Source organism: Corella eumyota, chromosome 3 (assembly GCF_963082875.1).
Source record: "Corella eumyota chromosome 3, kaCorEumy4.1, whole genome shotgun sequence".
NCBI classification, from domain to species: domain Eukaryota; kingdom Metazoa; phylum Chordata; class Ascidiacea; order Phlebobranchia; family Corellidae; genus Corella; species Corella eumyota.
In genome coordinates, this window is record NC_137492.1 from 19,149,289 (window position 1) to 19,164,543 (window position 15,255).

A 15,255-nucleotide genomic window follows, 5' to 3' on the forward strand; every position below is an offset into this window, starting at 1 on the left:
GTAATTGCCGAAGTACTTACGCCAAACGGTATGTATTGAACAACTATACATTTGCTTACGTAGAATTTCCGCAATATTATAGCCATTCAAACTTGCCTTTCATATTTTAAAGGAGAAAAGTATACGGCTTCTATTAATACTGATCTAATTGAACTTGGTACATGGACCTATGTTACTTTTACTTGGTCCGAATCAAATAATATTCGGGTAACTGTTTTATGTATTTATTTATAACAAAATTCTGCCTAATCACTTAATGTCAAAACGCTTTTTGAGGTAAAAGGTAAGTTACCGTTTAAAGAGTAAGTAATTGTATACATTTATAACAATACTACGCGAGAGCATTATAGAATAATTCAACAGCACTGCGTGTAAATAATGTCCAGTAACTTTTCCTCAATTTAAAATAAACCTAAGGTGTTTGGTTCAATACCATTCACAACAATCCATTTTAAATTAAGATATATTTAAATGGAACTGAAGTGGATTCGTATGTTGTTGAACCCAATATTGAAACTGGTATTTCTGTTTTTACTCTTGGCCCGAGATACCCACTTGCACTTGGAAGCGCAAGTTTAAATATTTCAATCGACGAAGTGAAGGTTTGGTATGAAGAACAAGACGCTTCACAGATCAATGATGCTTACCAAAACTTCATCAGTAAATATAACAAATTTATACCGTTTTAATTATTTAAAGGCTTCCGTCTTTACATTTAATTTGTGCAGGTCCTCCAACAACAAGCGTACAAACTACAACAACTACTACTATACCACTACCATCAACCACAACAACGATACCGACCACAACTATAGTGCCCGCTGTAACTACAACATCTACAACGACTTCCACAGTATCGGTTCCATCTTTGCCAACGGCCCCGACAACAACGACTCAACCTCCCACTACACTTGCAGGTCCTCCAACAACAAGCGTACAAACTACAACAACACCAGCAACAACTACTACTATACCACTACCATCAACCACAACAACGATACCGACCACAACTATAGTGCCCGCTGTAACTACAACATCTACAACGACTTCCACAGTATCGGTTCCATCTTTGCCAACGGCCCCGACAACAACGACTCAACCTCCCACTACACTTATTTCCAATACAATTCCTAATACAGAAACTACGACGATAATAGAAGAAGACCCAGGTGAATATATCGAGATTTTATAGCTTTATTAACTAAAAGTTTTTTACAGAAATAAAAATTTTAAAAAATATGAAAAAAGAAATATTGAACCTTATTGTAGTTTTTACAATTCTTGCACCATACTCAGGTAGCAATATTTTGTTAAAGATAGATATTTATACACTAAAAAAGAGCAGTAATATTTTTTCAAGTATAAATTCATTATTTTGTTTTAATAGGCAAGTGTACATCACCCGCATTGTTTTGGTCAATGGACAATATTGCCCAAAATGGGACAATTTACCCTGATATTGGTGAATCACCAAAATGGGATGGGTTCCTGGAAGAAGATGCAAGTAAGTTTGCTTTAAATGCAATTTTTGTATCAAAATAAAATTTAATTTTAACTAATATTATGGTTCACGTTTCTATGGTTGTTACATTTTTAAAATAACTTAAAAATAAAAAAACACTTTCTTAAATTGTAGGAATAATACCAGGGGTAATCGGGGATTGTCTTCAAATTCCTGACGAGGAAGTAGATTTTGGAATTATTGCAGATATACAAGATACCTGTTTATTTGATGTTACGATGTGTAATAACGGTAAACCAATTTTCTATACTTAAATATATTATCTTACAGGCACCGCCTACTATTTAACAAAAATACAAAGATTATTAAAGGTTTAATATTTATACAGGATTTACCATTGCCTTTTGGGTGAACGTGTACGAATGGCCTGGTTTATTAACACATATATTTCATACCGGAGTGTACCCTTTCCCAACCAAGGGTGTTGTAGTTTACCCTAACGTTATAGATACTGAAGTAATTGCCGAAGTACTTACGCCAAACGGTATGTATTGAACAACTATACATTTGCTTACGTAGAATTTCCGCAATATTATAGCCATTCAAACTTGCCTTTCATATTTTAAAGGAGAAAAGTATACGGCTTCTATTAATAATGATCTAATTGAACTTGGTACATGGACCTATGTTACTTTTACTTGGTCCGAATCAAATAATATTCGGGTAACTGTTTTATGTATTTATTTATAACAAAATTCTGCCTAATCACTTAATGTCAAAACGCTTTTTGAGGTAAAAGGTAAGTTACCGTTTAAAGAGTAAGTAATTGTATACATTTATAACAATACTACGCGAGAGCATTATAGAATAATTCAACAGCACTGCGTGTAAATAATGTCCAGTAACTTTTCCTCAATTTAAAATAAACCTAAGGTGTTTGGTTCAATACCATTCACAACAATCCATTTTAAATTAAGATATATTTAAATGGAACTGAAGTGGATTCGTATGTTGTTGAACCCAATATTGAAACTGGTATTTCTGTTTTTACTCTTGGCCCGAGATACCCACTTGCACTTGGAAGCGCAAGTTTAAATATTTCAATCGACGAAGTGAAGGTTTGGTATGAAGAACAAGACGCTTCACAGATCAATGATGCTTACCAAAACTTCATCAGTAAATATAACAAATTTATACCGTTTTAATTATTTAAAGGCTTCCGTCTTTACATTTAATTTGTGCAGGTCCTCCAACAACAAGCGTACAAACTACAACAACTACTACTATACCACTACCATCAACCACAACAACGATACCGACCACAACTATAGTGCCCGCTGTAACTACAACATCTACAACGACTTCCACAGTATCGGTTCCATCTTTGCCAACGGCCCCGACAACAACGACTCAACCTCCCACTACACTTGCAGGTCCTCCAACAACAAGCGTACAAACTACAACAACACCAGCAACAACTACTACTATACCACTACCATCAACCACAACAACGATACCGACCACAACTATAGTGCCCGCTGTAACTACAACATCTACAACGACTTCCACAGTATCGGTTCCATCTTTGCCAACGGCCCCGACAACAACGACTCAACCTCCCACTACACTTATTTCCAATACAATTCTTAATACAGAAACTACGACGATAATAGAAGAAGACCCAGGTGAATATATCGAGATTTTATAGCTTTATTAACTAAAAGTTTTTTACAGAAATAAAAATTTTAAAAAATATGAAAAAAGAAATATTGAACCTTATTGTAGTTTTTACAATTCTTGCACCATACTCAGGTAGCAATATTTTGTTAAAGATAGATATTTATACACTAAAAAAGAGCAGTAATATTTTTTCAAGTATAAATTCATTATTTTGTTTTAATAGGCAAGTGTACATCACCCGCATTGTTTTGGTCAATGGACAATATTGCCCAAAATGGGACAATTTACCCTGATATTGGTGAATCACCAAAATGGGATGGGTTCCTGGAAGAAGATGCAAGTAAGTTTGCTTTAAATGCAATTTTTGTATCAAAATAAAATTTAATTTTAACTAATATTATGGTTCACGTTTCTATGGTTGTTACATTTTTAAAATAACTTAAAAATAAAAAAACACTTTCTTAAATTGTAGGAATAATACCAGGGGTAATCGGGGATTGTCTTCAAATTCCTGACGAGGAAGTAGATTTTGGAATTATTGCAGATATACAAGATACCTGTTTATTTGATGTTACGATGTGTAATAACGGTAAACCAATTTTCTATACTTAAATATATTATCTTACAGGCACCGCCTACTATTTAACAAAAATACAAAGATTATTAAAGGTTTAATATTTATACAGGATTTACCATTGCCTTTTGGGTGAACGTGTACGAATGGCCTGGTTTATTAACACATATATTTCATACCGGAGTGTACCCTTTCCCAACCAAGGGTGTTGTAGTTTACCCTAACGTTATAGATACTGAAGTAATTGCCGAAGTACTTACGCCAAACGGTATGTATTGAACAACTATACATTTGCTTACGTAGAATTTCCGCAATATTATAGCCATTCAAACTTGCCTTTCATATTTTAAAGGAGAAAAGTATACGGCTTCTATTAATAATGATCTAATTGAACTTGGTACATGGACCTATGTTACTTTTACTTGGTCCGAATCAAATAATATTCGGGTAACTGTTTTATGTATTTATTTATAACAAAATTCTGCCTAATCACTTAATGTCAAAACGCTTTTTGAGGTAAAAGGTAAGTTACCGTTTAAAGAGTAAGTAATTGTATACATTTATAACAATACTACGCGAGAGCATTATAGAATAATTCAACAGCACTGCGTGTAAATAATGTCCAGTAACTTTTCCTCAATTTAAAATAAACCTAAGGTGTTTGGTTCAATACCATTCACAACAATCCATTTTAAATTAAGATATATTTAAATGGAACTGAAGTGGATTCGTATGTTGTTGAACCCAATATTGAAACTGGTATTTCTGTTTTTACTCTTGGCCCGAGATACCCACTTGCACTTGGAAGCGCAAGTTTAAATATTTCAATCGACGAAGTGAAGGTTTGGTATGAAGAACAAGACGCTTCACAGATCAATGATGCTTACCAAAACTTCATCAGTAAATATAACAAATTTATACCGTTTTAATTATTTAAAGGCTTCCGTCTTTACATTTAATTTGTGCAGGTCCTCCAACAACAAGCGTACAAACTACAACAACACCAGCAACAACTACTACTATACCACTACCATCAACCACAACAACGATACCGACCACAACTATAGTGCCCGCTGTAACTACAACATCTACAACGACTTCCACAGTATCGGTTCCATCTTTGCCAACGGCCCCGACAACAACGACTCAACCTCCCACTACACTTGCAGGTCCTCCAACAACAAGCGTACAAACTACAACAACACCAGCAACAACTACTACTATACCACTACCATCAACCACAACAACGATACCGACCACAACTATAGTGCCCGCTGTAACTACAACATCTACAACGACTTCCACAGTATCGGTTCCATCTTTGCCAACGGCCCCGACAACAACAACTCAACCTCCCACTACACTTATTTCCAATACAATTCCTAATACAGAAACTACGACGATAATAGAAGAAGACCCAGGTGAATATATCGAGATTTTATAGCTTTATTAACTAAAAGTTTTTTACAGAAATAAAAATTTTAAAAAATATGAAAAAAGAAATATTGAACCTTATTGTAGTTTTTACAATTCTTGCACCATACTCAGGTAGCAATATTTTGTTAAAGATAGATATTTATACACTAAAAAAGAGCAGTAATATTTTTTCAAGTATAAATTCATTATTTTGTTTTAATAGGCAAGTGTACATCACCCGCATTGTTTTGGTCAATGGACAATATTGCCCAAAATGGGACAATTTACCCTGATATTGGTGAATCACCAAAATGGGATGGGTTCCTGGAAGAAGATGCAAGTAAGTTTGCTTTAAATGCAATTTTTGTATCAAAATAAAATTTAATTTTAACTAATATTATGGTTCACGTTTCTATGGTTGTTACATTTTTAAAATAACTTAAAAATAAAAAAACACTTTCTTAAATTGTAGGAATAATACCAGGGGTAATCGGGGATTGTCTTCAAATTCCTGACGAGGAAGTAGATTTTGGAATTATTGCAGATATACAAGATACCTGTTTATTTGATGTTACGATGTGTAATAACGGTAAACCAATTTTCTATACTTAAATATATTATCTTACAGGCACCGCCTACTATTTAACAAAAATACAAAGATTATTAACGGTTTAATATTTATACAGGATTTACCATTGCCTTTTGGGTTAACGTGTACGAATGGCCTGGTTTATTAACACATATATTTCATACCGGAGTGTACCCTTTCCCAACCAAGGGTGTTGTAGTTTACCCTAACGTTATAGATACTGAAGTAATTGCCGAAGTACTTACGCCAAACGGTATGTATTGAACAACTATACATTTGCTTACGTAGAATTTCCGCAATATTATAGCCATTCAAACTTGCCTTTCATATTTTAAAGGAGAAAAGTATACGGCTTCTATTAATACTGATCTAATTGAACTTGGTACATGGACCTATGTTACTTTTACTTGGTCCGAATCAAATAATATTCGGGTAACTGTTTTATGTATTTATTTATAACAAAATTCTGCCTAATCACTTAATGTCAAAACGCTTTTTGAGGTAAAAGGTAAGTTACCGTTTAAAGAGTAAGTAATTGTATACATTTATAACAATACTACGCGAGAGCATTATAGAATAATTCAACAGCACTGCGTGTAAATAATGTCCAGTAACTTTTCCTCAATTTAAAATAAACCTAAGGTGTTTGGTTCAATACCATTCACAACAATCCATTTTAAATTAAGATATATTTAAATGGAACTGAAGTGGATTCGTATGTTGTTGAACCCAATATTGAAACTGGTATTTCTGTTTTTACTCTTGGCCCGAGATACCCACTTGCACTTGGAAGCGCAAGTTTAAATATTTCAATCGACGAAGTGAAGGTTTGGTATGAAGAACAAGACGCTTCACAGATCAATGATGCTTACCAAAACTTCATCAGTAAATATAACAAATTTATACCGTTTTAATTATTTAAAGGCTTCCGTCTTTACATTTAATTTGTGCAGGTCCTCCAACAACAAGCGTACAAACTACAACAACACCAGCAACAACTACTACTATACCACTACCATCAACCACAACAACGATACCGACCACAACTATAGTGCCCGCTGTAACTACAACATCTACAACGACTTCCACAGTATCGGTTCCATCTTTGCCAACGGCCCCGACAACAACGACTCAACCTCCCACTACACTTGCAGGTCCTCCAACAACAAGCGTACAAACTACAACAACACCAGCAACAACTACTACTATACCACTACCATCAACCACAACAACGATACCGACCACAACTATAGTGCCCGCTGTAACTACAACATCTACAACGACTTCCACAGTATCGGTTCCATCTTTGCCAACGGCCCCGACAACAACGACTCAACCTCCCACTACACTTATTTCCAATACAATTCCTAATACAGAAACTACGACGATAATAGAAGAAGACCCAGGTGAATATATCGAGATTTTATAGCTTTATTAACTAAAAGTTTTTTACAGAAATAAAAATTTTAAAAAATATGAAAAAAGAAATATTGAACCTTATTGTAGTTTTTACAATTCTTGCACCATACTCAGGTAGCAATATTTTGTTAAAGATAGATATTTATACACTAAAAAAGAGCAGTAATATTTTTTCAAGTATAAATTCATTATTTTGTTTTAATAGGCAAGTGTACATCACCCGCATTGTTTTGGTCAATGGACAATATTGCCCAAAATGGGACAATTTACCCTGATATTGGTGAATCACCAAAATGGGATGGGTTCCTGGAAGAAGATGCAAGTAAGTTTGCTTTAAATGCAATTTTTGTATCAAAATAAAATTTAATTTTAACTAATATTATGGTTCACGTTTCTATGGTTGTTACATTTTTAAAATAACTTAAAATTAAAAAAACACTTTCTTAAATTGTAGGAATAATACCAGGGGTAATCGGGGATTGTCTTCAAATTCCTGACGAGGAAGTAGATTTTGGAATTATTGCAGATATACAAGATACCTGTTTATTTGATGTTACGATGTGTAATAACGGTAAACCAATTTTCTATACTTAAATATATTATCTTACAGGCACCGCCTACTATTTAACAAAAATACAAAGATTATTAAAGGTTTAATATTTATACAGGATTTACCATTGCCTTTTGGGTGAACGTGTACGAATGGCCTGGTTTATTAACACATATATTTCATACCGGAGTGTACCCTTTCCCAACCAAGGGTGTTGTAGTTTACCCTAACGTTATAGATACTGAAGTAATTGCCGAAGTACTTACGCCAAACGGTATGTATTGAACAACTATACATTTGCTTACGTAGAATTTCCGCAATATTATAGCCATTCAAACTTGCCTTTCATATTTTAAAGGAGAAAAGTATACGGCTTCTATTAATACTGATCTAATTGAACTTGGTACATGGACCTATGTTACTTTTACTTGGTCCGAATCAAATAATATTCGGGTAACTGTTTTATGTATTTATTTATAACAAAATTCTGCCTAATCACTTAATGTCAAAACGCTTTTTGAGGTAAAAGGTAAGTTACCGTTTAAAGAGTAAGTAATTGTATACATTTATAACAATACTACGCGAGAGCATTATAGAATAATTCAACAGCACTGCGTGTAAATAATGTCCAGTAACTTTTCCTCAATTTAAAATAAACCTAAGGTGTTTGGTTAAATACCATTCACAACAATCCATTTTAAATTAAGATATATTTAAATGGAACTGAAGTGGATTCGTATGTTGTTGAACCCAATATTGAAACTGGTATTTCTGTTTTTACTCTTGGCCCGAGATACCCACTTGCACTTGGAAGCGCAAGTTTAAATATTTCAATCGACGAAGTGAAGGTTTGGTATGAAGAACAAGACGCTTCACAGATCAATGATGCTTACCAAAACTTCATCAGTAAATATAACAAATTTATACCGTTTTAATTATTTAAAGGCTTCCGTCTTTACATTTAATTTGTGCAGGTCCTCCAACAACAAGCGTACAAACTACAACAACACCAGCAACAACTACTACTATACCACTACCATCAACCACAACAACGATACCGACCACAACTATAGTGCCCGCTGTAACTACAACATCTACAACGACTTCCACAGTATCGGTTCCATCATTGCCAACGGCCCCGACAACAACGACTCAACCTCCCACTACACTTGCAGGTCCTCCAACAACAAGCGTACAAACTACAACAACACCAGCAACAACTACTACTATACCACTACCATCAACCACAACAACGATACCGACCACAACTATAGTGCCCGCTGTAACTACAACATCTACAACGACTTCCACAGTATCGGTTCCATCTTTGCCAACGGCCCCGACAACAACGACTCAACCTCCCACTACACTTATTTCCAATACAATTCCTAATACAGAAACTACGACGATAATAGAAGAAGGCCCAGGTGAATATATCGAGATTTTATAGCTTTATTAACTAAACGTTTTTTACAGAAATAAAAATTTTAAAAAATATGAAAAAAGAAATATTGAACCTTATTGTAGTTTTTACAATTCTTGCACCATACTCAGGTAGCAATATTTTGTTAAAGATAGATATTTATACACTAAAAAAGAGCAGTAATATTTTTTCAAGTATAAATTCATTATTTTGTTTTAATAGGCAAGTGTACATCACCCGCATTGTTTTGGTCAATGGACAATATTGCCCAAAATGGGACAATTTACCCTGATATTGGTGAATCACCAAAATGGGATGGGTTCCTGGAAGAAGATGCAAGTAAGTTTGCTTTAAATGCAATTTTTGTATCAAAATAAAATTTAATTTTAACTAATATTATGGTTCACGTTTCTATGGTTGTTACATTTTTAAAATAACTTAAAAATAAAAAAACACTTTCTTAAATTGTAGGAATAATACCAGGGGTAATCGGGGATTGTCTTCAAATTCCTGACGAGGAAGTAGATTTTGGAATTATTGCAGATATACAAGATACCTGTTTATTTGATGTTACGATGTGTAATAACGGTAAACCAATTTTCTATACTTAAATATATTATCTTACAGGCACCGCCTACTATTTAACAAAAATACAAAGATTATTAAAGGTTTAATATTTATACAGGATTTACCATTGCCTTTTGGGTTAACGTGTACGAATGGCCTGGTTTATTAACACATATATTTCATACCGGAGTGTACCCTTTCCCAACCAAGGGTGTTGTAGTTTACCCTAACGTTATAGATACTGAAGTAATTGCCGAAGTACTTACGCCAAACGGTATGTATTGAACAACTATACATTTGCTTACGTAGAATTTCCGCAATATTATAGCCATTCAAACTTGCCTTTCATATTTTAAAGGAGAAAAGTATACGGCTTCTATTAATAATGATCTAATTGAACTTGGTACATGGACCTATGTTACTTTTACTTGGTCCGAATCAAATAATATTCGGGTAACTGTTTTATGTATTTATTTATAACAAAATACTGCCTAATCACTTAATGTCAAAACGCTTTTTGAGGTAAAAGGTAAGTTACCGTTTAAAGAGTAAGTAATTGTATACATTTATAACAATACTACGCGAGAGCATTATAGAATAATTCAACAGCACTGCGTGTAAATAATGTCCAGTAACTTTTCCTCAATTTAAAATAAACCTAAGGTGTTTGGTTCAATACCATTCACAACAATCCATTTTAAATTAAGATATATTTAAATGGAACTGAAGTGGATTCGTATGTTGTTGAACCCAATATTGAAACTGGTATTTCTGTTTTTACTCTTGGCCCGAGATACCCACTTGCACTTGGAAGCGCAAGTTTAAATATTTCAATCGACGAAGTGAAGGTTTGGTATGAAGAACAAGACGCTTCACAGATCAATGATGCTTACCAAAACTTCATCAGTAAATATAACAAATTTATACCGTTTTAATTATTTAAAGGCTTCCGTCTTTACATTTAATTTGTGCAGGTCCTCCAACAACAAGCGTACAAACTACAACAACACCAGCAACAACTACTACTATACCACTACCATCAACCCCAACAACGATACCGACCACAACTATAGTGCCCGCTGTAACTACAACATCTACAACGACTTCCACAGTATCGGTTCCATCTTTGCCAACGGCCCCGACAACAACGACTCAACCTCCCACTACACTTGCAGGTCCTCCAACAACAAGCGTACAAACTACAACAACACCAGCAACAACTACTACTATACCACTACCATCAACCACAACAACGATACCGACCACAACTATAGTGCCCGCTGTAACTACAACATCTACAACGACTTCCACAGTATCGGTTCCATCTTTGCCAACGGCCCCGACAACAACAACTCAACCTCCCACTACACTTATTTCCAATACAATTCCTAATACAGAAACTACGACGATAATAGAAGAAGACCCAGGTGAATATATCGAGATTTTATAGCTTTATTAACTAAAAGTTTTTTACAGAAATAAAAATTTTAAAAAATATGAAAAAAGAAATATTGAACCTTATTGTAGTTTTTACAATTCTTGCACCATACTCAGGTAGCAATATTTTGTTAAAGATAGATATTTATACACTAAAAAAGAGCAGTAATATTTTTTCAAGTATAAATTCATTATTTTGTTTTAATAGGCAAGTGTACATCACCCGCATTGTTTTGGTCAATGGACAATATTGCCCAAAATGGGACAATTTACCCTGATATTGGTGAATCACCAAAATGGGATGGGTTCCTGGAAGAAGATGCAAGTAAGTTTGCTTTAAATGCAATTTTTGTATCAAAATAAAATTTAATTTTAACTAATATTATGGTTCACGTTTCTATGGTTGTTACATTTTTAAAATAACTTAAAAATAAAAAAACACTTTCTTAAATTGTAGGAATAATACCAGGGGTAATCGGGGATTGTCTTCAAATTCCTGACGAGGAAGTAGATTTTGGAATTATTGCAGATATACAAGATACCTGTTTATTTGATGTTACGATGTGTAATAACGGTAAACCAATTTTCTATACTTAAATATATTATCTTACAGGCACCGCCTACTATTTAACAAAAATACAAAGATTATTAACGGTTTAATATTTATACAGGATTTACCATTGCCTTTTGGGTTAACGTGTACGAATGGCCTGGTTTATTAACACATATATTTCATACCGGAGTGTACCCTTTCCCAACCAACGGTGTTGTAGTTTACCCTAACGTTATAGATACTGAAGTAATTGCCGAAGTACTTACGCCAAACGGTATGTATTGAACAACTATACATTTGCTTACGTAGAATTTCCGCAATATTATAGCCATTCAAACTTGCCTTTCATATTTTAAAGGAGAAAAGTATACGGCTTCTATTAATACTGATCTAATTGAACTTGGTACATGGACCTATGTTACTTTTACTTGGTCCGAATCAAATAATATTCGGGTAACTGTTTTATGTATTTATTTATAACAAAATTCTGCCTAATCACTTAATGTCAAAACGCTTTTTGAGGTAAAAGGTAAGTTACCGTTTAAAGAGTAAGTAATTGTATACATTTATAACAATACTACGCGAGAGCATTATAGAATAATTCAACAGCACTGCGTGTAAATAATGTCCAGTAACTTTTCCTCAATTTAAAATAAACCTAAGGTGTTTGGTTCAATACCATTCACAACAATCCATTTTAAATTAAGATATATTTAAATGGAACTGAAGTGGATTCGTATGTTGTTGAACCCAATATTGAAACTGGTATTTCTGTTTTTACTCTTGGCCCGAGATACCCACTTGCACTTGGAAGCGCAAGTTTAAATATTTCAATCGACGAAGTGAAGGTTTGGTATGAAGAACAAGACGCTTCACAGATCAATGATGCTTACCAAAACTTCATCAGTAAATATAACAAATTTATACCGTTTTAATTATTTAAAGGCTTCCGTCTTTACATTTAATTTGTGCAGGTCCTCCAACAACAAGCGTACAAACTACAACAACACCAGCAACAACTACTACTATACCACTACCATCAACCACAACAACGATACCGACCACAACTATAGTGCCCGCTGTAACTACAACATCTACAACGACTTCCACAGTATCGGTTCCATCTTTGCCAACGGCCCCGACAACAACGACTCAACCTCCCACTACACTTGCAGGTCCTCCAACAACAAGCGTACAAACTACAACAACACCAGCAACAACTACTACTATACCACTACCATCAACCACAACAACGATACCGACCACAACTATAGTGCCCGCTGTAACTACAACATCTACAACGACTTCCACAGTATCGGTTCCATCTTTGCCAACGGCCCCGACAACAACGACTCAACCTCCCACTACACTTATTTCCAATACAATTCCTAATACAGAAACTACGACGATAATAGAAGAAGACCCAGGTGAATATATCGAGATTTTATAGCTTTATTAACTAAAAGTTTTTTACAGAAATAAAAATTTTAAAAAATATGAAAAAAGAAATATTGAACCTTATTGTAGTTTTTACAATTCTTGCACCATACTCAGGTAGCAATATTTTGTTAAAGATAGATATTTATACACTAAAAAAGAGCAGTAATATTTTTTCAAGTATAAATTCATTATTTTGTTTTAATAGGCAAGTGTACATCACCCGCATTGTTTTGGTCAATGGACAATATTGCCCAAAATGGGACAATTTACCCTGATATTGGTGAATCACCAAAATGGGATGGGTTCCTGGAAGAAGATGCAAGTAAGTTTGCTTTAAATGCAATTTTTGTATCAAAATAAAATTTAATTTTAACTAATATTATGGTTCACGTTTCTATGGTTGTTACATTTTTAAAATAACTTAAAAATAAAAAAACACTTTCTTAAATTGTAGGAATAATACCAGGGGTAATCGGGGATTGTCTTCAAATTCCTGACGAGGAAGTAGATTTTGGAATTATTGCAGATATACAAGATACCTGTTTATTTGATGTTACGATGTGTAATAACGGTAAACCAATTTTCTATACTTAAATATATTATCTTACAGGCACCGCCTACTATTTAACAAAAATACAAAGATTATTAACGGTTTAATATTTATACAGGATTTACCATTGCCTTTTGGGTTAACGTGTACGAATGGCCTGGTTTATTAACACATATATTTCATACCGGAGTGTACCCTTTCCCAACCAAGGGTGTTGTAGTTTACCCTAACGTTATAGATACTGAAGTAATTGCCGAAGTACTTACGCCAAACGGTATGTATTGAACAACTATACATTTGCTTACGTAGAATTTCCGCAATATTATAGCCATTCAAACTTGCCTTTCATATTTTAAAGGAGAAAAGTATACGGCTTCTATTAATACTGATCTAATTGAACTTGGTACATGGACCTATGTTACTTTTACTTGGTCCGAATCAAATAATATTCGGGTAACTGTTTTATGTATTTATTTATAACAAAATTCTGCCTAATCACTTAATGTCAAAACGCTTTTTGAGGTAAAAGGTAAGTTACCGTTTAAAGAGTAAGTAATTGTATACATTTATAACAATACTACGCGAGAGCATTATAGAATAATTCAACAGCACTGCGTGTAAATAATGTCCAGTAACTTTTCCTCAATTTAAAATAAACCTAAGGTGTTTGGTTCAATACCATTCACAACAATCCATTTTAAATTAAGATATATTTAAATGGAACTGAAGTGGATTCGTATGTTGTTGAACCCAATATTGAAACTGGTATTTCTGTTTTTACTCTTGGCCCGAGATACCCACTTGCACTTGGAAGCGCAAGTTTAAATATTTCAATCGACGAAGTGAAGGTTTGGTATGAAGAACAAGACGCTTCACAGATCAATGATGCTTACCAAAACTTCATCAGTAAATATAACAAATTTATACCGTTTTAATTATTTAAAGGCTTCCGTCTTTACATTTAATTTGTGCAGGTCCTCCAACAACAAGCGTACAAACTACAACAACACCAGCAACAACTACTACTATACCACTACCATCAACCACAACAACGATACCGACCACATCTATAGTGCCCGCTGTAACTACAACATCTACAACGACTTCCACAGTATCGGTTCCATCTTTGCCAACGGCCCCGACAACAACGACTCAACCTCCCACTACACTTGCAGGTCCTCCAACAACAAGCGTACAAACTACAACAACACCAGCAACAACTACTACTATACCACTACCATCAACCACAACAACGATACCGACCACAACTATAGTGCCCGCTGTAACTACAACATCTACAACGACTTCCACAGTATCGGTTCCATCTTTGCCAACGGCCCCGACAACAACGACTCAACCTCCCACTACACTTATTTCCAATACAATTCCTAATACAGAAACTACGACGATAATAGAAGAAGACCCAGGTGAATATATCGAGATTTTATAGCTTTATTTTTTACTTACAGAGCAATGTAAAATAACTTGGTATAGTGGTAATGGCATCAGACAAAAAGCCGAAAGGTCTAAGGTTCGAGCCACACCAACGCCACACTATATTCGCCCTTGAGCCCAGCGTTTATATATGGCTTTAA

At 34.3% G+C, this 15,255-nt stretch overlaps 1 protein-coding gene across 1 annotated transcript; it reads left to right on the forward strand.

Annotated features, from left to right (window-relative positions):
* The first annotated feature begins 639 nt into the window (after positions 1-639).
* Positions 640-15,110, forward strand: LOC145746017 (uncharacterized). The gene is made up of 44 exons (XM_082564196.1): positions 640-682; positions 729-1,169; positions 1,388-1,504; positions 1,637-1,753; positions 1,851-2,006; positions 2,091-2,185; positions 2,440-2,638; positions 2,707-3,147; positions 3,366-3,482; positions 3,615-3,731; positions 3,829-3,984; positions 4,069-4,163; positions 4,418-4,563; positions 4,656-5,137; positions 5,356-5,472; positions 5,605-5,721; positions 5,819-5,974; positions 6,059-6,153; positions 6,408-6,606; positions 6,675-7,127; positions 7,346-7,462; positions 7,595-7,711; positions 7,809-7,964; positions 8,049-8,143; positions 8,398-8,543; positions 8,636-9,117; positions 9,336-9,452; positions 9,585-9,701; positions 9,799-9,954; positions 10,039-10,133; positions 10,388-10,533; positions 10,626-11,107; positions 11,326-11,442; positions 11,575-11,691; positions 11,789-11,944; positions 12,029-12,123; positions 12,378-12,576; positions 12,645-13,097; positions 13,316-13,432; positions 13,565-13,681; positions 13,779-13,934; positions 14,019-14,113; positions 14,368-14,513; positions 14,606-15,110. Exons 1-44 carry the CDS (start codon positions 640-642, stop codon positions 15,108-15,110), a joined length of 8,358 nt encoding a protein of 2,785 aa, XP_082420322.1.
* Positions 15,111-15,255: the final 145 nt, after the last annotated feature.